General features: G+C 40.4%; 2 protein-coding genes across 3 annotated transcripts; one reads left to right on the top strand and one right to left on the bottom strand.

Moving 5' to 3' along the window:
* Positions 1 to 106: 106 nt before the first annotated feature.
* rasal1 (RAS protein activator like 1) lies at positions 107 to 22,392 on the bottom strand. Of its 2 annotated transcripts, none has more exons than XM_015042368.1 (21): positions 22,044 to 22,392; positions 21,732 to 21,788; positions 17,567 to 17,680; positions 17,196 to 17,257; positions 14,714 to 14,843; positions 14,170 to 14,251; positions 13,627 to 13,767; positions 12,747 to 12,838; positions 12,193 to 12,310; positions 11,886 to 12,039; positions 9,210 to 9,274; positions 8,400 to 8,512; positions 7,554 to 7,746; positions 7,315 to 7,452; positions 5,544 to 5,688; positions 4,892 to 5,064; positions 2,646 to 2,783; positions 2,381 to 2,516; positions 1,325 to 1,445; positions 1,008 to 1,087; positions 107 to 846 (listed from the first exon to the last, which is right to left on the bottom strand). In XM_015042368.1, exons 1-21 carry the CDS (start codon positions 22,106 to 22,108, stop codon positions 698 to 700), a joined length of 2,466 nt encoding a protein of 821 aa, XP_014897854.1. In that variant the 5' UTR covers positions 22,109 to 22,392; the 3' UTR covers positions 107 to 697. The 2 variants fall into 2 exon arrangements, with proteins under 2 accessions (XP_014897854.1, XP_014897855.1); XM_015042369.1 differs by having other exon boundaries at positions 12,211 to 12,310.
* On the top strand, positions 2,282 to 25,835 carry dgcr6 (DiGeorge syndrome critical region gene 6). Its single transcript, XM_015042384.1, has 8 exons — positions 2,282 to 2,292; positions 10,418 to 10,420; positions 23,512 to 23,710; positions 23,784 to 23,868; positions 24,152 to 24,312; positions 24,453 to 24,553; positions 24,638 to 24,778; positions 24,909 to 25,835. The coding sequence occupies exons 3-8, from the start codon at positions 23,680 to 23,682 to the stop codon at positions 24,984 to 24,986; spliced, it is 597 nt and encodes a 198-aa protein (XP_014897870.1). The 5' UTR covers positions 2,282 to 2,292; positions 10,418 to 10,420; positions 23,512 to 23,679; the 3' UTR covers positions 24,987 to 25,835.

Genomic DNA, 25,835 nt, shown 5'->3' with positions numbered 1-25,835 from the left:
TTTCTGAAATGCTTAAATATGAAAAACAATAACATCAGAGCTCAATTTATATAATCAAATGGCCACAGCACCAAAGACAAAAGCTGTTTTTTTTTTGTTTTTTTAAAAAAAAAGGACATGTAGGCATTGCTAATATAGGTAGCGTTACACTGAGCATTACTTTAACATAACATCACTTGGAATGACGTGTGATGTTAAATTAACTGCTACAAAGTGGCCTTGGCGGTGAATTGCCTCAGTCGGGGTACAAAACATGAGTGATAAACCACAAGTATCAAATCACCTTACGTTTAAGAACTGTACAGTACACTACAACAAGCCTTTTTGCATAAAAATGTTTCAAGTCCTGTAAAATATCTTGAAATATAAAAGCTTGTCACATTTCACAAGTGGATGCAAGCCATGCAGCGGACTGCTTGTTATCTACAAAAAATATATATAACATCCAGGTCATGCTGCAAAGTCCCCCTCCATTTTAGCATCGCGTGTCGTAACCTTCCTCATTGGTGGCATTCAGAAAGCACAGATAGAGATTACAGCGACTCCGTTGCTCTTTACACCAACAGGCTGGACGAGGTCGCAGTTTCTCCTCTGTGACAGTCATGAGTGTGTGTCTGCTTCCCCTCCTCCTCCTCCAGCATCTCCTACACACCCGCCCCTCCTTTCAGGCATTAATAGATCAGAGGCCGTGTGCAGCCTAGGGATTCAGAATGACTCTGGTGGCGTCCTCTATTTCTCTCAGCTGGAAGGTGGCGTGAGCTTGCTCCAGATCCTCTATCACCACCAGCAGCCGAGCGGCGACGCTCTGACCAGGTCTCGTCGGCGGAGCGTTGCATTCGGCGCCGTCTAGGAGGCAGAAGTCCACAGAATAAGCTTTCCCCGTTAATTCAAATCCAAGAGAAACACAGCAAGCGATCTAAAATGGATTTTTGTTGTAAAAATGCATTTTACACTGTCAAAACAAACTCACATTTACAGTTTCCTCTATAGCAAAAGTCTGATCTCACCTGGGTGAATATCAGGGCTTATCCTCGTTTCCTTATTGCTTGACGTCGGATCTGCTTCTTCCATCTCCAGGTATTTTTTCCTGCAGCATCAGTTAGAATCTCGTCACATTATCTCATCTTTTGCCTCTGGAAACTCATCAGCCTTTTCGTTTAGTGGCAGAGAGATGCATGACTCTCTGCAAGGTTGATTATCATGAGCAGCAGCAGCAGAGCAGAGCAGAGCAGTCTTGCAATGCAACATAGACCTCTAGTGACTGGCAAATGAGCTGCATCCAGGCTGAAAAAAAAAAAAGGAAAAAAAAAATGCAGACGCTGACCTGAGTTTGTCTCTGCCCTGGAGAAGCTGCTTGTATATCATCTGAGTCTCCACGTCGGGATCTAGCGGGTCACTCCAGTCGCCCAGAGTTACGGCCGAGTGGGTTCTGCTGCAGCCTGAAACTGAAACAAAACCTTTTGGTTAAAAAGGGTGGCGCTCCACATGACAACTAAAAGGTGATTCAGCTACAAATCATGGTGTAAGCAGTGTGGCGCCCTGCAGAGGAAAATTATTTCAACACCAACAACGCCCCTTTCGTTTTGTACAGTGCTGCAGAATGTTTTTTGTTTTCTTTTAATAAATCTGAACACACCTACACAGAGCTAACATCTTCCTGCGTTAAAGCCGCTACAGACAGCTTGAGCACGAAGCAGCGAAGACACAAGAGCGAAATGGTGACGTGTTAAATACAGTTAAACTAAACTCGTCTGAGGTCATCGAAAGGTTGGTGGAAAAGGGGCTGTATTTTTGGCCCGAGCTATTTGCAGACAGAACATGCTACGCTCTGAGACGGCAATGAGTGACACAGGGCTTTGCATGGTAACCTTTTCAGTGCGTTGCAACTATAAATGTACGTGGATTTTATTGGGATTTATGTAATAAAAAACAAAACAAAAACATAAAGTAGTGCATAATGGTAAAACTAAAGGAAATGTAATACATAGTGCACAAATCAGTGTCTAAAAGTGTAACGGAGTCTCGCTGGAGATAGGCACCAGCACCCCACCACACAGGGGACATACCAAACTAATCAGTTTTGTTATTTGTAAAAAAAAAAAAAAAAAAAGAAGTATTTTTCTTTTAATCCAACCTCCAATAATATGCCACTTGTGCTAGCTCTACAAGTGTTGAAAGCTCTACAAGCTCTACAAGTGTTCAACCTTAATAAAAAAAATAAAATAAAATAAGGTTTGTGATTTAGATGAGAAAAAATGTGGAAAAAGTTCAAGGCGTATGGATAATTTTGCAGTCAGCGCAAGAAAGCGGGTGGACAAAACCCATCCCGAGTCCTCTCGGGATCTTTCCAGCAGTAGGAGTAAGTAACGCCGTGATTCACCAGCACGGTCCGCCTGCAGGCAGCAGGTCCACTTGCCGCTGCGATGGACGCCCGGGTGAAAAGAAGGCAGCATGCGCTCGTTGTAGATGCTGACTTTCCTTATTGCAGACAGCCACTGGTTCAGCTCATTCACGTTCTGTTGAGACAAAAACAACACAACGGGAGAAAGAAAAAAAAACTTATTGCCACTAACAAATGGCAAAAAAAAAAAAAAAAAAAAGGTAATGAATCAGATGGTGACTGATTAGCGAAGGCACTAGCGCACCTTGCACTGGATGTACATGGTGTTCAGCTTCCCATCGTTGTCCTGTGTTATGACCTGCATTACATTCTGCTGCTGGAAGGCGTTTTCGTCCACCCTCTCCACGGCACACACACGCTGAATTGGTATGGAGGAGCGCACCTGCAACAGTTCATCCAACGATTAACGCACACCAGTGACGATACGTCACTCCTCACCAAGAGGCGATTTCAGTTTTTGGTTTACCTCAACTAAAGCTGAAACATCAAGACAAGACACTAATAACGGCAGAGTATGTATATTTCATGAGCAGTAAAGCTATAAAAAATAAAAAAAATAAAGATTTGAAGATGAGATCAGTGTGGCAGTGAAGGCTACTTTTAAGTGTAAATCAGCCATTTCCGACGGGAGCTGGCCTCACTGAGGATGGATGGAGTGCTCCGACCATGGAGGGAAGGGGCCAGGACATTGTCTGCAATCTGATTTGCAACGTTAGCATGAATATCCAGAGCCTTCAATTAAACCTCGCCTTTTATTCTGGTCACACAAAGCGGGGGACCGGCTCAAAGAGAGCGCTTTTTAAGGGGCTGTTCCTCAGCCATGTTTCTCTCTCTCTCTCTCTCTCTCCCTCTGCCTCCCTCTCTCTCAATTGCAGCCTCTGGACAATAAATAAGAGGAGATCATTATTACAAGGTTAGACTCTGCATGGTAATAACTCTAATGATGATCTCACAAATACATCAAAACACGACGGGGCTGGCTAAAAGGTTTCCCCATTTTCTCGTTTCCTCCGCGCTGATAAATCTCTGTTCAAAGCCGCAACCTGTGAGTAATTCATGACAAGACGGCCAGCCAGCTTCCAAAATCAATTACTCGGTTTCACTTGTCTTTCATCTGGTGAAGGAGAAATAATTATTGTTTTATTGCTAATTCGTCCAGGCGTCACAGTAAAAGACTTGGAGAAATAATGCTCTCTTCCCCCTGCTGTTCAGGGCTCCTCTGGAAGTCCGATTTAAAAGACAAAAAAAACTTTTACATAAAAACAATAAAAACAACAGATGGATTCAGAAACAACTCGCAGCACAAATGCCTGTACAAACGGCACAGTCTTGCTGAAGTATTCACACCCCTTGAGCATTTCCACGTTTGCAATCACAAAGCTGTATATGTATTTTATATGCACATTTATGTATATTGTTTGTTACAAATAAAAATCTGGAAATATGTTGGTTAAATGTATTCAACAACCCTGAGAATTTTACAGCTGCAGGTCTTGAGCGTGTTTTCCAGTGTTTTTCTGCAAAACAGGTCAGTCAAAGCCTCTAACACATGAATATATTTTAATTTAGATCTTTCCACTGGCTGCACATTCAGGGTCATTGTCCTGCATCAAGGCTGATCTCAGCCTCTAGATGTTTTTCTTCTAAGATTGTTCTGTGTTCACCTTCCCATCTTCCCCTCAGTTCTGACCAACTTTCCTGTCCCTGCAGAGGTCGGTGCTGCCACCACCGTGTTTCCGTATTTAAGTGGTGCTAAAGTGTCACACTTGAACACACCAAGTGTGACATTTGCCCACAGTGCGACTCTCGGTGTGTTGGTGTGAAATGTTGAACACACCAATTCTCACCGTTACAGAGTGATGCAGTGTTGGTACACGACCACACGCAGAGATTTACATTTGCATTTTTTTCTTTCATGTGACCAGAGCAAAGTTTCACAACCCTGGTGAAACCCTGGTGCACACTGCCCTGCATGTTTTGGTTGATTACCAAGCGTTTGTTGAACTGCAACCATCTGAATCAGATGTGTTAACATCTAAAAACATGAGGGCAGTGTGCCTTAAGGACTAGGGAACACCTGGCCTTGTCCCCTACAGGTTTGGGGCAAGCTGCAATTTCTCTGAACAATGTCTTCCTCCTGCCACTCCTTTCTAAAGCTACTAATCCAGATGTAACCTAACCTCAAACATGTCCACAACTTTACTGCTGACCTGTCCTGTTTGTCATGATGCCGTCTGTCCACTAATGTTCTCTAACAAACACAAGCAGCTTTTATGTCAACATATCAGATTAAAGAAGTCTGAGTACAAATCCACACCACAATTGTCAAATTTGTCTTTGCATAAAAGTTTGAAATCTACGTTTCACGCTTCCTTCCACTTCACAGTTCCAATGTAACGAGGTTTTCGATTGTGACGTGACAAAATAGATAATAGCCTGAGAGAAATTAATAGTTTTGAAAGGCACTGAATATTAGCAGATTAAACCAACCTGCCAGTCAGAGGTCTTGGCATAGGACAAGGTCTCGCTGGTCAGCCAGAAGTAACGCTTCTTGAAGGCAAAGCGGGACAGCAGCTGGGGTCCCTCTGCTTTGTGTTTGTGGAGGTACCCCTCCTTCACCGTCACTGAAGGCATGAACACGGCCCTCTGAGGCACCGAAGACACTGCGGCGGGGAGAAGAAAACGTTATGTTCAACCTGACAGGCACAAGGGAGCCCTACGCTATAATATGGATAAGATCTAATTGTTTGGTGACAGCTATTTATACCGTGATCCCCTGTTAACGCGGTGGCACCTGAATCTACAAAAGGAAGGCCTCATTACGCGAATAATGAGGGTCCTGATCTGTAAAACTCTCCACCTGAAGAGCACTAAATGTCAAACTGGCACCGGAGAGAAAAAGAGGCAGGGTGTGAAATACAATATTTCAAGAAGGGTGGGGGCAACGGGGGGAGTGTTTTCAAGGCTGTGCTGGGTATCCAGTGTTGTGTGTACAAGTATTATCCCTTTTCCAGACTTCCAGCTAGTTATGAATATTTCACCACAGAGCAACAGTATAGCGCTCAGATCAGATCCCTCTGACAGTTGGTCTCCTGCTGGCTGATTACAGGTTCGGTGGAGCGCTCAGTGTCGTCTGCCTTACCGATGTCGTGGTCCACGTCGATCAGCTTGTCCAGGAAGTCCTTGACGGAGGCCACACTGCTGAGGATGATGGGATGAAGAGGCGACATCCACTGCTCCTTCCCGTGACCCAGCTGAAGGCCCAGGTTGCCCACACTCTGCAGCGCCTGGGGGACCATAAACACACGACATGCACTGTTCCACTGATATCTTTCATCACGTCAGAGATCCGCCCACCGACAGCAGGTCTCAAAGTCAAAGATCAGAAGGGTCCCTGAGGGCCAAAGCGTGCTGTGAGGGTCTTTGTGTGGCCTCCACCTGGCCCCGGTAGGGGGTTAGTGGAGGGGCGAGAAGGAAGCCCCCATCGCTACGGCCCTCTCTGAAGCTCAACTTTGAACTGCGGGCTGGTTGCTGCACATACAGGGGTAAAAATAGCCGCTTGCCGTCTCTGTAGCGGATTCATGGCAACAGGCTTCCAGCACCATGGACAGCAACTGCAGAGCCGTGCGCTGGAGAGAATGTGAGGTCTCAACAACCAGCAAGTGATCGTGACATGCGGTTGCTATTTTTAAAGATATGGTGGGTGTTGATTCGAGTGACACTGGTGGGTCATTGCCGTTTCAAGGTGTGGTTAGCTCTCTGTCACAGTGTGCTAATGGCTTTCTAGCACTAGTCTGTCTAATCTGTCACACAGTCTATATGTGACGCTGTATTTTTAAACCGTTGTGAAGAAGCGAAACCCTCTGCTCACTGCGTCATTGCTGGAACGGCAGCCTGTGTTTTGCATGATCAACAGTTTTCGTTCGGCGTCTTGTGTCAAGTATTCACACCCCCTGAGCTTTTCTATACATTACATTACAATCGCAATCTTTAATGCATCCTTTTGGGATTTTATGTGATAGACTAGCACAAAGAGGAGTATAATTGTGAAGTTGAACAAAACTTATGCGTAGTTTTGAAGTTTTTGTACTGCTAAGTACCTCAAAAGTGTGAAGTGCATATTCAGTCTCTCGAATCAGTAAATTGTGAGCAGTAGTCACAGCAGCCACCGCTCCACAACGTCGCACATCTGGAGTTTTTGCTTTTTCTTTCAAAAAAGTGCAAAGTCAATCAGAGCCTCTAAACATTTTTCTTCCATCTTTAGTCCTTTTGTAGTTCATCCAGATTCACATTAACTCTGATCAGTTTCTCTGCCATTCCTGAAGAAAAGCATCCCCGCAGGATGTTACTGCCACCACCGTGTTTCACTTCGCATGTGGTGTCAGGTTGATTTGCAGTGTTGATTGGTGTTTGTGGTTGTGTCATACTCTTTCTGTATTCAGATGGTGCTCTGTGCTCTGTTTAAATAATGGGTTATTTTTTATAAACTAAACCGGACTTTAAGCTTCTCTACAACTTCCTGGTGTTGCTTACTAACGTTTTTTAAAAGGCCTCTGAGGCCTCAGATGAAATGACACATGGGTGAAATCTGATGTTCATTACTTCCCTCCTTTAGGGTATATTTTGAAATTGTTCTTTGTAAAAAAAAAAAAAAATTAAATAAGGAGGAGCACTCTCTATATTTTTCTTCTACTTTATGTTGGTCTATCAGATACAATCCAAATGAAATACATAGAAACTTTTGGTTTTAGTATGACATAATGTAAAAATTAGGGGAACTGAGAAATATTAAACCTTAACACAAGAAATAATTAGCCTTGTGTTTCATCTCTCTGCAGACTTCTGGGACGGACGCACAGCGATTCACCTTTTGTTTCGTACTAAAAACGCCCACGTCTGTCCGTATGTCGTACCTTGGCGAGTAGCAACAGCGTCCTGCTCGTACGTGTGTCAGCGTGCTGGTCTCTCAGCTGGAACAGCTTAGGCGTCAGGATGGCAGGGGCAAAGAAACGCAGGAAGAAGAACCCGCTGATGGCGAGGTATTTCACATCCTGTACAAATTAAAGTGAGTTTCAAAGAAAATTTCGTGAACTGAGAATGATTTCCCAGGGGATCTTTCCCAGTTTTTTTAGGCGTCTGGCTCGACACTGACCTCATTCTCCGGCTCTGTGAATTGTTCTTCCACTCTCTTGTGCAGCTGTTTGAAGGCCACTCTCATGACCGAAGGACACTGATCGACAGAGCTGACGATGGATTCGATGATGCTGGTTAAATACATCTGCAGCATCTCCACGCTGAAGTCCCGAACCTCTGCCTCTGACAAGCCGCTCTTAAACGAAATCCGTCTTCAGGCACAAAGGCCAGATTTGGGAACACAGTAAACAGCCAGAGTCATTTTGTGCTTACATTTACTTGCAACATGTAAGAACTAAGCAGCTTTTATCCACTCTACACACAAGTGGTGGCCTCCCTGCTCTGGATAATTATGATAAATGTACTCTGAATAAATGTAAGACACTGATATTGTGCAGATTGGACAGAGGAACACAGCTACTTTGTGTTAGACTGAGAATGTCAAAAGGGATACATTCAGTGGGAGGGAAAATGGGGGAAAAAGATTAGGATAGGCATTTCCAGTGCAGACTCAAAGGATGTTACACCCTGGATCTCTCTCTCTCTCACTCTCTCTCTCTCTCTCTCTCCATGTCAGAAATAGAGACACATCTCAGGGGGCTCATGGTTGTTGCCAAGCAACAAACCCTCCCCGTTTTTAAATTCTATTTTTTTTTTATTATTTCTTTTTATTTTCTTGTATGTATGTCTTGCTCTCAACCTCTTGCAGCACATTTTCAACTTGAGCTGTTCAGCAGATGCACACATAAATCTGCGACTTGAAATCATCTCTGAACCTGTCCTGCACGATGTTGTTTAGATCAGAATCAGATTTTCTGCATTAGCGGTATGATCCAGCATGAGGTTTGCGGCATGTCTGTTTTACCTTGTGCGATTCAGGTCAATCTTACACGGGTCCAGCTCAATGTACTTCCTCTCATCAAAGATGCGATTGATGATGGGTTTCAACACTTCATGCAGATACAGCATGCCAACGGCCTGGCAGCAAGACAGCATTGTTTAATCAGAGTACCTCATTTACATCACTGGAACAGAGTTTGGCTTCAAAATGTGTAAAAGTCCTCCAAATTCTGCACAGTGCAGAAAGTGAACCGCATACAGTCAGACGCATTAGATGTGCATTAGCAGTAAAGTGCCCTGCAACAGCATTAAAACCTCTCAAGCTTTTTTCTAATTTGGTCGCGACACAACAAGCAAAACTCTGATTTTTTTGTTCCTTTTGCCAAATTATAGAAGCTCAGTGGGACTTGGACGTCATCTAAAAAGTAAGAGCAAATTTGAAAACCATGATATTGCAGCTCTGGCTGTATGTTAAAGGTCATTGTCCTGCCGCCTCAACAGGTTTTCTTTCAGGATTGCCTTGCATGTAGTTTCATGCATCCACTCATCAATTCTACCTGCAGAAGAAAAACATCACCATGTGCATCACCGTGTGCTACAGAGAGGGTCTGTTTCAGGTAGAAATTGAATTTTGCCAATTGCACCTTCACAAAATGTGTAAAAATTTAAAGGGGTATTAAGACTTTTGTAGGGCACTGTAACTGAGACAGGAAATGCAATAACTGCAAACAGGGACAGAAGTGGGTTAGTCATAAATAAAAGACAAATCATGCGTTCAGAAAAAAGAAACCAAACACTTACTCTTGCATCACTAAAATAACAAAGTTTGTCACACCTTCATGAACTGTTCCATGGCTTTGGAGGCGAGAGAGTTGGAGCGAAATAAGGTGTTTGGATCAGCTGTGGAAACAAAATAAAGAAAATGTCCAAATTAAAGCAAATATAAGAGAACTGAATGAGTGATGCACAGTAGCTGCATTTAAATCATTTAAAGGTATTTAAATGATTTAATTTTGCTCATTGCTCATAATTTTTGAGATCTAAATCTTCAGCGCTGTATTGAAACTTTTAACACTTAAAATCCCTCAGCACCCACATTAACTAGGCTCGATTACGACCTTTGAACTTGAAGGATTATATCGAGCTGAAAGCGAATCACACACAGCTTCTATATTTTCTTTAGACATTTCTTGGATATTCGTTTTGTTGCAGCTTAATCAGCCAATATTGTTCACAAATAAAACAGTGTGCAGTGTCGAAAACGAGAGCAGCCCAACTTTGCTGCTTCATCACTGTAAATCCTCTTAAGCGGTGGTAGTAAAAAAACACCCCTGGTGACAGGACTGTGTTGTCAGGTGAAACATTGGCACCTCCAGGGCTGGCAGGACGGATTTCACTCCCACGCAGAGGACGTACAATATGCTTTCCTCGCCTCGCCCTATGCTCCTAATTTTAATGTCCGCCTGTTCGCAGCATCTATTCCTGATCAAGCAGTTACCAGTTGGATCATGTGCAGTTGCTATGGAAACCTGGGTACTGCACTTATTATCTCGAACTACACCGACGGAGATTGAAATCCAAGCACAACTCTGTGTGAATTATCTCTAGGGGGGCTTACAGTGCAGAGGAAAAAAACATGACTAATCCAGACCTCGGACAAGCCATGAAAAGACTGTTGGGGTGAGTAAATAATCGCCATCAGGGTGGTAAATATAGTGCCAGTGGGCTTTTACCGCCCACACGCAGACAATAGCTGTGGTGTTCAGAGACCTTGATGTCAATTCTGACTTAAAACAGAAAGCAACCTTTAGAGAGTCTCAGGAGCCAGAGGTAATAGCAGCAAGCTGGCAGGTTTCAGTCTGCGACTGATAAACTAACATGTTTACGACAACGATTTGGACGAGTTGAGGTACATTAATGAGCTTGTTTACTGGCAGAGCATCAAAATGAATTCATCTTATGCTGCAGTAGTCTGAGTCCACATTGACATTCGTAATACAATCCATCTTTTAATTGAAACATTCAACTTTTGATTAATAGGAGAAGGTTTCATTTTTTTTCCTCATAGGACAGCACTTTGTCTTTTCCTGTAATGTTTCATATAGTTGGAAAATACAGAGAGACCAAATGACAACTCATTTTCGGTGCATTGGTAGAGTCAAACTTTCTTTTCTTTTTTCAAATCTCTTAATATTTCAGAAAGTTAAAAACAGAGTGCATGGTAAGGTTCCCAGACTCAGGCCCACAGCATCACAGATCCTTCACCATACTTACTTTCTACATATTAATTATTTTTCTTTAACAAACTAAGATGTTTGTTGTCAAAAAAAAAATCAATTTTAACCATTTTAACTGCACGTTTACATTTGTGATGGTAGAACAGGTCAGGCTTTTTCCTGGCATCCTTCTCTAGTCGACCAGAAGATACAATAGTTTCATGTTCTGTTTTGACATGTGACTCAAACACAGACCTGAAAATGACAACCTCATGTTGATGGTGATTATTTAATCAAGAGAACCTGTAAACCAATGAACAGGCAGGTGTAGAACTAGAGAACATATGATGGGACAGCAGGGACAGAAAACATGTGAGCAACAAGAACACAGAAAAACAGGGGTGGTGGAAAACCAACAGAGCAGATGAGGAGGAAAGGGAGCTGACTGACTTACAGTAAAGCTGCTGTAGGTGATTAATGACATGGGAACTCAATTAACTAACTACACTGCAGCAGGGTGTGGACCTGAACCCGAGGACTTGAGGGAAAATGACTAATTAAGACAGAAATGAACACGCAGGCACCCAGACAGGACATGAGGGGATCATACTAAACAAACAGAAACCTAACAGAACACAGAAATAGCAAAGAATCAGAAACTAATGAGTGAACAAAGTATAAAACACCATGGAGTTCAAATCAAAAATGAATCACAAAAGAAACTCTGTTTTACTGCATATTTTTACTCCGGGAAACAGAAAGTCGGGGATTACTAATTAGAAGTTTCTACCAAGTGATTAAAATAAAAATATATATATTTAATTTCTGTATATCTTAACATGTATTTTAAAGAGGTTCCAAAACTCTTGTCGCTGGAGATTATATTAATGATAGTTTCTTTATTCTCTTTATACATTTTTCAGTGTTAGTTTATGCTACTGCAATAAAAGATGAATGCATTCGAAGGATATTTACTAATAAACTGACAATTCTGTCCAGCACAGTCTGTGACGTGTTTAGAGCTTAAACGTTTACGTCTGAAAATCCAGTTCAAGATCAAGATCAAGAGTTTTTATTGTCATTATAAAACTACATTTAAATGGATGTTGAGACAGATTTCACACATGAAACACAGACAGAAACTAAAAGCACTCCCTTCCTTAGAGGACAACACAGTTTGCCTTTATTTACAAGTAAACTATTTAACGTCAAAGCTCCATCTGCAGCATGCAACCAGTTACTAAAAATGTCTGCTCATTCTAGTTTCCTAATATTTTCAACCCGTTTGTCCTTACTTGTGTGGTTGACCTCTCTGGTGTTAAGGTAATCGAGGAACGGCACCACCAGGCCCTGCCCCAGGTAGATCTTCACAAGAGTCATTGCGACATCCTGCCTGCTCTCCACCGTGGTCACCTCCTCCAGCATGGTCAGGGCGCTGCTGTCCTCCACCTGTTCAAAGAAAGACCCTCATCACACCTTGAGGAACAACGCGCCTTTGGAAAATAGATAGACGGGAGAAATGTAACGCATGGAGCATTCTCTGTGATCATGATGAAGGTGAACGAATGAGTATCCGTAGTGAGGACGAGCTACGATGCTGACCTCTGCGGGGGAGATTACCGACTCAACCAGAAGTTCAATAAGTGGCTGGTAGTACGTAGACGGCAAGATCCGGTCCTCCACCAGACGCACCTTCAGGCGCAGAGCTCCCAGCTTGCCACTGGAAACCAGCGACGACAAAAGGATCAGTTCAGGAATTAGTTGAATTTCTTGCACTAACCTCAAACTATAGAAAGTCCCTCCAAGATATTTAATATATTGTAATACATAGCAAAACCTTTTTTATCATAACTGCACCAAGCAGCATGCGATGGTTCCTAATAACCCTGTGAAATTCACTTAATATGACATCTCTTTTGCATTTCATTCTGCCCTTTGTTCTAAAATTATCTCAAGAAACAGATGCTGTCAGAGGCCTTGCCCTCCACCTGTTACTCTTCATTTAAATGCATGAAAGGGAGCACGGAGGTGAGCAACTGCCTGTCCTCCTGTGCATTGAAAGAAGAAGAAAAGAAAACTACGAGCAAAATACATTCGAGGTGCATAAATACACAAAATTGCATCATTGCACAAACAAGCACACCCATAATCCTCACCTAGCATCAGCTTCATTGTTTCCCAGGGGCAGCAAACGAAACCAGCCCTCTAACACAGGTGTCTTGTGCAAAGAAGCAAAAGGGATTTCCACCTGTGGAGTAAGAGAATAAACAAGGACGCTACATCAGCCAAGATCACAGATGGTAGTTTTGTGTTGAGAAGTTTAAACATTGTATCATGTTACAACGAGAAATTTCAGTGTGGGATGTTGTGGGATACACCAACAGTGGTGCATAATTGTAGTGGAAAAAAATGATGCATAGGTTTTACATGTAAAAATCTGATAAGCGTTGTGCATATTTGGATAAAAAAACAAGGAAACTAAAAACAGGGCTGGAAAAAAACCTGTTAGAGAAGAAGACTAGTTAGGATCAAGGCTCACTGGAAACTAACAGAACAATAGACAATAGCGTCTTATTATTGGTCCATCAGTAATAAGATAATACTCACAATAATCATAATATATACACCATAACCCTTGTGGATCAGAGTATGCCACCTAGTGAGCTCGGGAGAGTCAGCAACAAGGAATCCTAATCAATTCCCACAATGCCAAATTATGACAAACCAAGTCAGTCTTGATGTGTTATCAAGTGCACAATTTGCTACTGAAGTGCGCTGAGAAGACCTATTCTCAGTGATGAACATGATGCAGACGCCTCCAACATATTCATAGAGCTTCCTTAGGTCAGAACAGAACACCAAACTTTAACTTGTTGCAAAGAGACAATGCCAAGCATGCTCCTCACACAATCCAGATAAAACACACTGAGAGTTGCAGTTGCAATGCCTTAAAATTTAACAAGGTTCAGTAGCTGTTGATTCAGTAACCTGCATCGTTTGACAGCAATCGTAGCATAAAATTCAAGAGACCCTGACCTTTCCCAGAAAGTCGTTTTTTCCCACCATGTCCCAGTCCCAGACCTCCATGACCACAGTCCCCTCCTCATTCAGCTCCTCTGCGTCCAGCTCCAGCTCTAAGGTTTCCCCCCAGTGAGGGAACCGGGTCTTCTTGATAATCTACACCCAGACATCAAAAGATAGGTAAGAGATCCCAGCATGAAAATTATGCATAAAAGAATGTACAGAATAGAAAATAAAACTTCCATCATAGCTGCTCTGTCAGCAAAGATAGTTACATTATTAGCTACGTTTGACAACATTATGAAGCCAATCCTAACTGTCTCAATAGTAAATGGAATATGCTGCAGGCTTAAGATGCAACAAAGGATACATATACAAAATAAACAAAGCTAAATGAAAATCAAAATACCTGTAATTATCTCTGCACCTGCCTTAGTGTCTAAGATGCTTATGACATATCATAGCATCTTAGACAGCCACTATTTACAAAAAAAAAACACCTTTTTACTCTGGGTATCTCTTGAATGCTGTAAGCGTCACAGAGGTCATAGAGCTCACCGAGGTCTCCGCACTGTGGTTGTTGAAAATAATTCTTCCAAAAGGATCCGATGTTCCAGAAATGTCTCTCGGTGCCAAGTCCCTATGGGTATCAGCAGTGAAAACAACTCTCAATCTAATCCCTTATTTTATACAGATCATAAAAGTTTCATCTTGGTATTGCGTTTTTTTGTTGTTGTTTCTTGGCTAAACTAAGAGCTGTCTCGGCTTTGTTGAAAACCAGTGTCAAATTGTAATTGGCAGACTGATCGGTGGCTGAGAGATTGGGACAGGCAGATGGGGCACCGAGTGGGGTGATAGAGGCAGTGTGACTCAGACGGAAGTGATTGAGAGAAGGTTTCATCGCAGAAATAGTTATGATGCGGTAAGACACTTTGCCCTAGAAATTCAACTATGTTAAAGATGGTATGAACATTTGTTTCTAAATTATTTCTATCATTTTTTATGACAAGTTTGCTCCTAAACTACTTGGGCCGTTCTTGTTCATTTGAGTTTCTGCTCCCCACACGAGCAGTGACTAGTTTTTTTTTTTATTTTATTTTACCTGGCTTCAATGACCTGGCACCGCAGGCTGCTCTTCGTTGTATCTTTAAGGAGTTCCAGACTCAGGTGGATCTCTCCTTGAACTTCCTCATCGGGGTCAACCCTAGTCAGGTTCATCCAGCTATCAAGCCCTGTGAAGACCACACAGACAGACAATGTTATTTACAGTGGTTTCTAACATGGGCTGACAGTAGTGGGTGGTAAACAAACGGTTCTTCAATCGAATTGTCAAAGTATGAAGACTCTTTGAACTTTCATTTTGTGTTATGTTACAGTAAACACTGGGATTTTATATGGTAGACTGAGAGAAAGTAGTGGCTATTTGTACATTTACAGCAAAATGTTACCATTTGTTATGATTTTTTATTTGTATTTTATTGTCATTATTTTAAGTTTCTTGAAGCTTTGCACCTGCAGAGACAGAAATGATTACCCATTCCTCACCCAGTGAAATAGATCAAGGGTACCTGTACTAGCTGAAAATAAGTATTTCCACAGCATGATACTGCCATCACCATGTTTACAGTAGATGTCTTAAGGGTCATAATCTTCTGCCACATACAGCATTATGAAAGCAAGCCAAAGAAATCCAGTTTTGGTCTCATCTGACCTCAGCATCTTCTTAAGATTGTTTGCTGGCATCCCCCGCATGGATTTCATTATACCGCAAATGGGACTCTTCTTATAACTTTTCTTCAGGAATGGCTTTCAACATTAATCCATGAAGGCCAATTTGTTGTCCTGGTGGCATAGAACGTCCGCATTTTTACCAAGATTAAGGGAGATTAACCCTTTTGCTATAGGTACTGAATAATATTGGATTATTTATTTGTTCCAGCAATAGGAGTTATTGTGACACTATGTTGGATTTAACAGACCATTTGTCTTCCTACTCTCCATGCAAAAGAAAAAAAAGGATTTGTAACAGCAAAGCAGGTTAGAATATGTTAGACATGAGGAAGCAACTGTTCAGATTACAGATTTGAGAATATTCTTTTTTTAGATTGCTTTCCAGAGATGTTGCCTCATTAACCAGATTATAAAACTATAATCAGGTTAGTCTAAGTCACAAAACTTAGACTAAATAAACATAAAAGCACTTAGAGTGATCTGTTCTTCATTCCTTTTCATTTCAGATACAAGTTTCAAAGAAAAAAGTGTCATCCCTGTAAAGAATCTTGTTCTAGGACTTGTTTTACATGTTTTCCCACAAAGCCTTATCTAACCCATCAGCCTGACCGAGACATAAAAGAGCCACTCAGACGGAGTCTTAGTCCATGTTGCACTATGAAAACAAACATATATATATATATATATATATATATATATATATATATATAGAGAGAGAGAGAGAGAGAGAGAGAGAGAGAGAGAGAGAGAGAGAGAGAATATAAATTGACCAACCCTTGGTCAATTTTCTCCCTTCAAACACATCATCATCTTTGAGGATAGACTCTTCAACTCTTCACTTGCATTTCTTTCACCTGTCAGTGGTCATAATGTTACGCCTGACTGGGGTATGTGGGATGATGGAAAGAAAGAAAGAAAGAAAGAAAGAAAGAAAGAAAGAAAGAAAGAAAGAAAGAAAGAAAGAAAGAAAGAAAGAAAGAAAGAAAGAAACAAACAAACAAACAAACAAACAAACAAAGAAACAAAGAAACAAAGAAAGAAAGAAAGAAACAAAGAAACAAAGAAGGAAACAAACAAACAAAGATAGAAGCAGCACAAGTAGGCACAGCCCTGAATGTACTCCTGTCGTCTCTAACTCTTCTGCAAGCTTTGTGGCTGTGTTTAGATTGTATTTCAGTTTTTCAGAAACATCAAACAAACATCAAACCTGTGAAAAAAAAACTATAAAATCAAGGCCAGGCTGTGAAAAAAATCCTGCGAGGGAGTCAGTGACTCAATACCGTCATGTAGTCATGAATCACTGGAATGAAGGCCGTGCCAGGTGGTTCTCACAAGCACCATATCTGTATGCAGCAAACATAAAATGATAAACTCCTCCGGTATTAGAGTGAAGCCACTGCACTATCAAAGCGCTTCATGCGTTATACGCCATATGTTTGGCCAAGACATTGCAGAAGGTGTAACAGTTGACGCTGGGTAAACACTGGGAGCTGAAAGGGAAGCTTTCCTGCGAGGGAACCAGGCATTTTATAGTGCAAAGCTGTTTGAAGTGCATTGGCTGCCTTCCTGGTTTATGATGCACAATGAATAATCCCAGGGTTTACGCAGATGAGCAGCAGGAACACATCACAAAAAAAAAAAAAATACCAATGAGTTTGTGGTAGGCAAATCTTCCAAAAAGTGATTAATCAGCACAAATAAATCATGTTTAACATGTGAGAGAACACAAAAAAAACATTCCCAGACTAAAAACGGACATTTGACTGTTCGGTGTCTTGGGAAATGCGTGTATGTTTAACTTTTGACCTCTGGTCATGTTTTCAACATGAAGTTTATTTTGTCATCGGTCATACCTTTAGCTTGAGATCCAATAGCTTCTTTGCTCAGCGTGATCTTTCCAATAACATCATCGTGTCTGCAGAGTAGAATAAAACAAACAGATTATCAGGTAAATACAACTGCATTGACATTCTGATGCAAACAGAAACGACTGCAGCCTTGTATTCTAAAATAAAAATTAGCAACTTGATCTGGGCAACCATCTGTCTGATGATGCTTGTCTATTCAAAGCTTGGCTGTCATTTTTGTTTTTTTCCCAAAACAGTTGAGCTGAACTTGAAGTTCAGTTCGTGAGCCAAGTTAAATAATGAGGGCTGTAAACCAAACGCCAGCCGCTGCCTGATACTAGGATGCTTAAGAATGAAGACGTTCCAAACCTTCTTACCCAATCGTGTCTTCGTCCATCACGAGGAACGACAGTGAATGAAACCCCATTGGGAGGTGCAGCGTGAACTCTTCACCCCAGAATGGGTTGAGATTCTTCCACACTGTAGCGGTTCTGGAAAGAGACGTTCAACACGTTTGGTCGAGTTCATTTTTAAATTAATGCCTGAATGATGCACCTCTAATGTCTACAGTGCTTTACAAAACAATACATACTCCTCATACCTTTTCCCATTCATTCTCTTTTCACTTTTTACCTCTTCTAGAATGTGGCAGCATGTTGGAGTAGCTCTACTACTTTCATTCAGACTTTTTTTTTTCTTTTTTAATAATTCCTCTTTTTCTGGTGGAAACATTTTTGGACAGTTATTCTCTCTTGTACTGGATGGTGTGTAGCTGGAAAGATTTCTGGTGATACTTTTTACTTTTTGACATTTGTAACCATAGCAACAAGGTGGTTTACAATCACGAGCAGCTAAGTAACACTACAAAAACCGAAATAATACCTCAACTGCAGAAACAAATTTCAGATTAGTCGAAAAGATTAGTCAGGAGCAAAGAGTAGAGAGAAAAGGAGGAAGTTCAAGCCATCTTTTGGAAATGTGGTATTGTTTGCAAAGAAGTTGGGTGAACTCCAGCCAGAGTATATGGAAAGCAGCATTATGTGGTTCATTGAGACATGGCTGCAGGATTAAGACCAACTCCAATGTCTCTCTGTCGGTCTTCCTCACAATATAAGCAGACAGAGATTTAAAGAGAAGCGGCAAAAGCAACGGAGGAGGATTAGCAGTGGTTGTCAACAACGGATATTGTAATCCAGGACATTTTACTCTGAAGTGTCGTCTCTGCAGCCCAGGTAGCAAACTGTTAGCAGCAATATTTTGTTCATATTATTCATCAAGAGAGTTTAAAAGTTTTATTTTGGAAATCACTTAAATCTCACCATCAACTGTTGCAGAGAATGCAAGTGATGTGATCAGTTCAGATGTTGCTAAGCTACAGACACAACACTCCAGTGCTTTTGTGGAAATATCTGGAGATTTTAATCACGCTTCATTCTCTGCTACATTTCCAAAGTTTCCACACCTTGTCAGTGCCTCTGCCACAGAGAGCAAAACATATGATTTTGTTTTATGCAAAAGTTAGAGATCCATAAATCTCCAAATGCCCCTAATTGCCCATTGAGGATCCACAAACCTCACTGGACAAGTCAGAGAGCCTTCTTGTCTTAAATATAAATCCCTTGCTTAGAGGCAGCCTGTAACAAAGAACTATGAGAAAATGGTCACAGGAGGCTGAAGACGTAGATTCCAGTCATGTGGAGATGAAATCAAAGCCATTACTGAGTGTGTGTGACTGACTCTAAACTTCTGCATGGACAACATCATACCAGCCAGCAAAGTTGAAATGCTTCTCCAGTAACAAACACTTGACTAACAGTGACCCGAAGGAACTGCTAAAAAAAAAGAGCCTTCAGGAAGGGAGATGGGGGACTATTGAGGAGCATACAGAAGCAACGTAAAGTCAAGATTAGAGAAAATAAGAAAGCATACATGAAGCCAGAGAGGAAGCTCTAAAAAAGCCATATCAGAGCTGAGTGGTCAGGGATGAAGAAGGTCTTATGGTAAATACTTGTTGAGGAAGCTTCGGTCCGTCAGTGCATCTCTTTTACAAGTCTGTTGTGGAGAGCGCAATCTCTTCTGTCTTGATTTGTCGGGGTAGAAGAATCAGAGCCGTGAACTTAGGTTTAGCTAGTTTACCTTCTTAGATAAAGAAAGATATTCTAGGGACTACATATTGTGCAAAGAAGGAGTCTTCATAAAATGAAGAACATGATTGAGAACCCTGATCATCTTCTTCATGAGACAGTCATACAACAAGACAATATATTTTATTTGGATTTAATATGATAGACCAACGTAAAATAGTATTGGTCTACTTGAGGCTCCGACAGTCTTGACAAATATTGATATTTGATCTAAGCGATTCCATAAAAAGTGTGAGCCTTAATCAGAGTATCATGTCCTTTGCAGCCTTTGACAGGTTTTCTTCAAGGATCGCTCTGTCTTTTAATCCATTTTCCCACTAACTCTAACCACCGTCAATGCCACTGCTGAAGTAAAGTATCCATGAAGTGGCAGAATGAGAGCACAACCCGTAGTTTTCCTGTCAGATTCTGCGTGGATCTCTGTGGCTCTCAGTTGCCTTGGCTGCTTCACTAAGTAATATTCTTCCTATTCAGTCTTTCAGTTCAGGTTCATGGTGACATATCTTAGTAGTACGGTATGCCCCATAGTTTTTCCATTTTCAGATGACAGACAATGCTCCAGATGTTTTCCAAAACTTACGATATTGTTTTCTAAACTAGTTCTATCATAATTATGACTGTAGAGGACCCAACTGATAAGAATTCATGGAAAACATTTTAAAAGGTATTTATTAAAGGAATGAGGCAAAATCTCCAAAAAAAAAAACAAAAAAAAACACATGAGTTGACTTGTATTTCATAAACAGGAAATAATTTGAGGGGAAAAACTCAGGTGCAAGCAAAGCTTGATGGAAGGATCTGACAAGGAACTAAAAAGGCTAGAGCATATCAATACAGGGACAAGTCACTGCATGACAAGGACCATGTGGTGGTTAGCTGATCTATTCAGCTGTGAGAAGTGTGAATCTAAGGGCTGAGAAACAGAAGGATAAGCAGCATAAATATGAGCTTATCAACAAAATACATTGAAGTTTGGAGTTGTAATGTGACAAAATGTTCAAAAGTTCAAAGGGTATGGATATTTTTGTGAGACAAGGAGGAGGAGGTGCAACAAAAATATTTGAAATTACACTAACTACTAATGTCATGTGACATCACACAACATATAATATATAACCACAATGTTATATATCCTAATAATGATGTGTTATTTTGATGCAAACTGTCAACAGCTTTAAGTGGAAGCTTTGCTACATTTACAGAAAGCATCCAAGTTAACCAGCCCAACGTGACTGAGAAAGGATCGAGACGTAAATAAAGTTCCTGAAATGTTCAGAGACTGAGTTTCAGATGCTCAATAAAGGTTAATTTGCAATCCTGAGGAAAACCATTGCTGCCTGCCTGCTGTTTGATAAGAGACTCCAGGCCCAAGTCAAAACAGCTTTGGTCAAAGGTTATATTTAATTAGTCCAAAATGTTAGCTTTTCTACTAGAGGAATAGTCTTAAGCTTAAAGCTGACACTGCATAATGATTGCTGGCCAATAAAAAGTTTTGTTGTATTTATTGCAGATCAATGTTTGCGACTATCAGCCTGTGACTAAGATTTCAGATGCTAAATAGTTCACATCTTGGAGTCACACATACTCAGGTATTAACTGAATAAGTCTAATAATTTTTTTTCTAATTTTTTTTTTAAACTGGATTACTTTTGTGCAATTTTGAGAGCATTCAAACAATTTGGGTAAAAGTCAGAAACCCTACAGATGAACACTAATTAAAACAAAAAGTTAACACGAATGACAGCCTGGAAAAAAAACACTGTGTCATAATGAGCATAGAAAGAGTTTTGTGTGTCCGTTATTTCCCAGCGCAATCTACCAGGCTCATCATCCTTGGAAATCACACTCAAGAGTCAACTGCCCAGTAACACAGCAAGTGAAAGATAATGTGAGTGCCTGCAGTGAAACACTGAGCAGTTTTCAACACTCCAGATGGAACAACAGTCATACTTCCCATTTCCTTACTAAGGTTCTTGAATTTTGTTTTTCATTTTAATTTTTTTAAGATTATCAATAAATCTCAAAGACACCTGTAAAAAGGTGTATTCTCTCATCTCCCCAGTATTTTTCTTTTCTTACAGGTGCCCCCTGCAATAATTGATGCATGCTCACCATGGTTACCTAAAGGTGTTTAAAGGCCAGAGCAGTGTCAGGTTCTCTAGCAGTGGAAATGGGCCATGCTGTGGGTGTTTGAACACACCTTCCACATGGGTTACATACACTTGTAACCAATGAAGGTTACATGTACTATTTGTTACATCCTTACTAAAATATAACATGTAATAAATTATGTCTTAACAGACCATTTTGACTAGATTGCTTATGTTTGTAAAGATGAAAACCTGTTTTTCCTCACAGAAACCTTATGTTAACGTTGATTGAAACGGACAGAGCTCACCTGGCCACAACTTCATTGTCAACTTTAACGATGCAGTAAGGATCACTCGTCCCAGATCTGAAAATTAGGAGAAAACGTTGGCAGGATGGTCACATAGTAATTAATTACAATACATTTCCTTTTTCCTTTTTAATGATGCTCAGGTCAATACGAGCAGGTAAACATAGTTGTTTTTTGTTTCACATGTGGTTCTTTGAATTTATTCAAATGAGAAATCAAAATAGAGTTCTTCGGAAACCAAATTTTAGACGTAGGTAATTTTATCAGGTAAGGCTGCAACACAGAAGCACATGCCATTCAGAAATTACTTACACGTCTTTGGCCGGAAGGTTCCTGCCCTCGACAATCCGAAAATAAAGAGACGTGTTTTGGGCCATTTTCACTCCGGTAATTTATTTATCCGCCGAGTATCTCTTATGTTGCCATGCGAGCTGGTATAAATAGCCCCCCTGCCTTTCTGCGAGTGAGTTTTCTCCGTTTCATGACACCTTCAGCTCGTGACGGCGCTCTGCCCACCAGCAGCGCGCGACCCAGGCGCGCTTCACGGTCCAGTCAGTGGAGCGGGTTAAAGCCGCGAGCCCCATGTAAATCCACTTTACATGGGGCTCGGTTTTACAGTCCACTGTTGTACCAAATAATTCAGTCCATGGATGGAGTGAACAATGCGAGCCTCAGTCAATCCGAGAAGCTTTTAATGGGGTTTAAATATAGTATTAATAAGATGGGGGGGATGGGGGGGGGACAATAAAATAAACGGGTTTAACAGTTTGTTTACAAACCCACAAGGCGTGGTTCTCCTTCTTCTGCGAAGTCAGAAACTCCTTTATGTTTCCGGGTTAAAATTACAACTTAGTTCAGGTAACACTATTTGTAGAAGCGTCTGCGTAACAGTCGTAATACATTTTAGACAATACATTTGAAGCTCCTGTCCTTTGATATAAAGCGCCATCTGTCGACCATTTGTATTGAGTGCCAAAAGTTGAAAGCGACCAAGTCTGTAACGGCTGCTACAACAGAGCTTTGGACTCCAGAGGGCGCTGTTAGGAAGATAGATTAAAATTCAAATGGTCACTTACAGCTGTTATCAAAAAACCTTATTATAATTGAAGAAAGTCCATATACTTGAGGAAAACATTTTATTTTCATGTGACTTTCTTTATCCCACGTTTTTTGTTTTTGTTTTTGGTTGGACCATGAGCCTGAGAAAATATTGAAACAAATTCTAACAACAAGTTATAAATTTTACTTTCACAGCCCACGTTTTTGTCTTCCCTAATTGCAATTATGAGATGCTTTACAAAGTCACAATTTTGGGTTTCAATATACCAAAATGTGGACTTTTGGTATTGAAAGAGGTCAAGTCTTTCATCAAGGAACAAAGTCAAAAAATATCAAAATATTACAGGAATAAAGGAACAACAATGACAATCAATTGCATGTATATAATATATTAAAATGTTAAAATTATAGAGAAACATAAAGTGGACATGAACCAATCTGACACTCATGATTGGTATGTAACAGATATAAAGAAAGAAAGCAGTTGAAGGAAAAAGTTTATATTACTTCAAAAAATATGACATGATATGTGGAAAAATTATTCATAAGTTCATTCAGTTCTCATTTTAATAGTTAAGGTTCATGGTACTTTTCTCCGGTTTATGTTGCCACACCTAGTCCAGTAGAGGGCGGCAATACACTTATGTACTGATTGCCAAGCACCAAAAACATTCAAAGAAGAAAAATCTCAGCAAATACAGACAGGCGGGTTTACAGGCAGCTATTTTTGGGGTCCTCTTAGATTAAACAGACATACAGTTAAAACAACTTGTCTGCTTCGGTATATTAAATAGATTTGCAAAATTATTCGGTTTTAGTAACATAAAAAAAGTTTATATCCATGGTGTTGTAAATTACTTCAGTGATGTTCCTCCTTAAAGTTTAAGCCATGAACAGTAAAATGGGGTTAGCTGAACTTGGTAACGTTCATTATCTATTTTGACCAACGTTTCAAGCAGTTGTTTTTATAGTTTAAAAACATGGATCCCGTAGTCCCCGACAGTGATTCAACAAAACTACAGGAGAGACATTACTACTTGCTATCTGAACTGCAAACTTTAGTCAAAGACTTACCAAGGTATGTTTTTTTTTTCCTCATTATATCTTCACTACAGAATAACTTCAGCAACTAAAGTTACTTACAATACTTGAATTCAATAGAACTCGCATTACTTACTTAGATGTAGTTTGTCGCCTATAAAAAAATCATAATGGGAACTCTGTTTTACTACTTTGCTGAGAATATTTATTTATGGAAGCTAAAATATACCAACAACAAACTTTTAAATGTAATTTAGTGTCAGAACACAGGCAGGTTTAAACTTGACTTTTATGACTTGTTCTTTTCCCCCATTGATCAGCTCCTTCCAGCAGCGGCTGACCTACAACACGCTGAGCGACCTGGCTTTAGCCCTCATTGACGGCACAGTATATGAGATTGTGCAGGGCCTCCTGGATATTCAGCATCTGACAGAAAAAAATCTGTACAACCAAAGGCAGAAGCTGCACTGTGAACATCAAGGTCTGTACCAGTCGTACAAAACGTAGTCAAAAACAGATTTTCATAAAAATTATAAATCAGAAATTTGCTTCGTTTTTTTTTTTTTTTTTTTGCCTGCAACTTACAAATTATTTTTAACTCTCTTTTTCCTCCCCCCTAAGCACTCAAACAAGATCTGGTTCGAAAACACAAGGATGCATTACAGTCATGCAAGCCGCACAACCTCTCACTTCTCAAGACAAGCCAACAAACTGAGCTTGAGGTGAGAAATAAAACCTCAGTAGTTATGTTTACACCGAGGAATTCCAGACTGTTATGTGTATTATGTTTTGTTTATGGGTTTCAGGCTTTGGAAGTTCGGGTTCGCGAGGAGCAAAAAATGATGGATAAGAAGATTGTTGTAGAAATGGACCAAAAAGTGACTGACCAGCAGAACACCTTGGAGAAGGCAGGAGTCCCAGGGTTTTACATCACCACTAATCCTCTGGTAAGTGTTCTTATTTCTTTCTGATTCACTCTAAACAGATTTTTTTTTTTTTTTTAATGAGTCAAACATCCATCAGATACAGATTTACATCTTCTCTAACCACTCTTCGACCAATTATGTGCGACTGCAGGAGCTCACGATGCAGATGAACCTGCTTGAACTGATTCTCAAGCTTCAGCAGAAGGACTCGCAAGCCGGACTGCTATGAGAAAGATGTGCCAACAGAGGCAGTGTTTTCTATGGTTTTCATTTACAAAAGATAAAAAAAAAAAAAGATGTGATCAAAGATTTGGCCACATCCTGGAAGAATTAAGTTTTGGCCTGAAGGAGAACAGTGGGACATTTTGACAGACCACATCATAGTTAAGAAATGATAAAAGTGGACCTAATTCCTGTTAATGCACTGTAAACATTCTTAAGGACACTTTGCCTGTTATTTCGTGCTGCGACTTAAAGCAGGGGGACAGTTTTGTTAAACACTTATGTATCTCTCATTACCTTTCTGAGAAATACCCACAGTTTTGAGTATTTCCATTTTTTTTTTTTTTTTTTTGCACTAATCCACAAAACTTACTTTGTCCCATGTGCACTTGGAAGTTTCATCTGTTGTTAGTTTATGGTCTGGTTTTATTGAGTTTAGTGTTATCATGACACTTGTGATCTTACTTTAGTTGTCAGTAAAGTTTTGTTTTTGTAATTATGTTCCTAATGTATGTTAATCTGCTGAAACTGTGAAGAATAAGTCTTTAGATTAGTTTTGTTTTTTTGAACTATTTCATAAATAAAACAGCTGGGCAAAAAAATGGTCAACTCATAAAAACTGCATGTCACCCGAAGTCATGAATCACACTTTTGAAAGACCCATTTTTTTCTGCTTCCTGAAGTGGACATTGTTAATATGAGGAATAATCCCATCATCTGGATAAACCTTAAGTAGAAAACTGCTTAATAGAACTGAAACCTGTTCTCTATGTACCACAAACATACTGCAAAGCACAAAATTATATTTCTGGTAGATCTGTGTGTAAATTATCTTAGATTAAAGTGTTCTTTTACC

This window comes from Poecilia latipinna, unplaced genomic scaffold (genome assembly GCF_001443285.1).
Source record: "Poecilia latipinna isolate Pla-1442-1.1 unplaced genomic scaffold, P_latipinna-1.0 Scaffold587, whole genome shotgun sequence".
NCBI lineage: Eukaryota > Metazoa > Chordata > Actinopteri > Cyprinodontiformes > Poeciliidae > Poecilia > Poecilia latipinna.
Note: the sequence above shows the minus strand (reverse complement) of the source record. Positions and strands in the feature narration are given on the sequence as shown.

What these genes read in the sequence shown, in the direction of transcription:
- rasal1 (XM_015042368.1), bottom strand. Translation starts at nt 22,108, where the DNA reads ATGGCCCAAAACACGTCTCTTTATTTTCGGATTGTCGAGGGCAGGAAC. An exon ending in TGCCAGGTCATTGAAGCCAG is followed by an intron (nt 14,252 to 14,713) that starts GTAAAATAAAAT and finishes TGATACCCATAG; the next exon opens with GGACTTGGCACCGAGAGACA. An exon ending in ACCACAGTGCGGAGACCTCG is followed by an intron (nt 13,768 to 14,169) that starts GTGAGCTCTATG and finishes GTCTGGGTGTAG; the next exon opens with ATTATCAAGAAGACCCGGTT.
- dgcr6 (XM_015042384.1), top strand. Translation starts at nt 23,680, where the DNA reads ATGAACAGTAAAATGGGGTTAGCTGAACTTG. An exon ending in TTAGTCAAAGACTTACCAAG is followed by an intron (nt 23,869 to 24,151) that starts GTATGTTTTTTT and finishes CCCATTGATCAG; the next exon opens with CTCCTTCCAGCAGCGGCTGA. An exon ending in ACATCACCACTAATCCTCTG is followed by an intron (nt 24,779 to 24,908) that starts GTAAGTGTTCTT and finishes GTGCGACTGCAG; the next exon opens with GAGCTCACGATGCAGATGAA.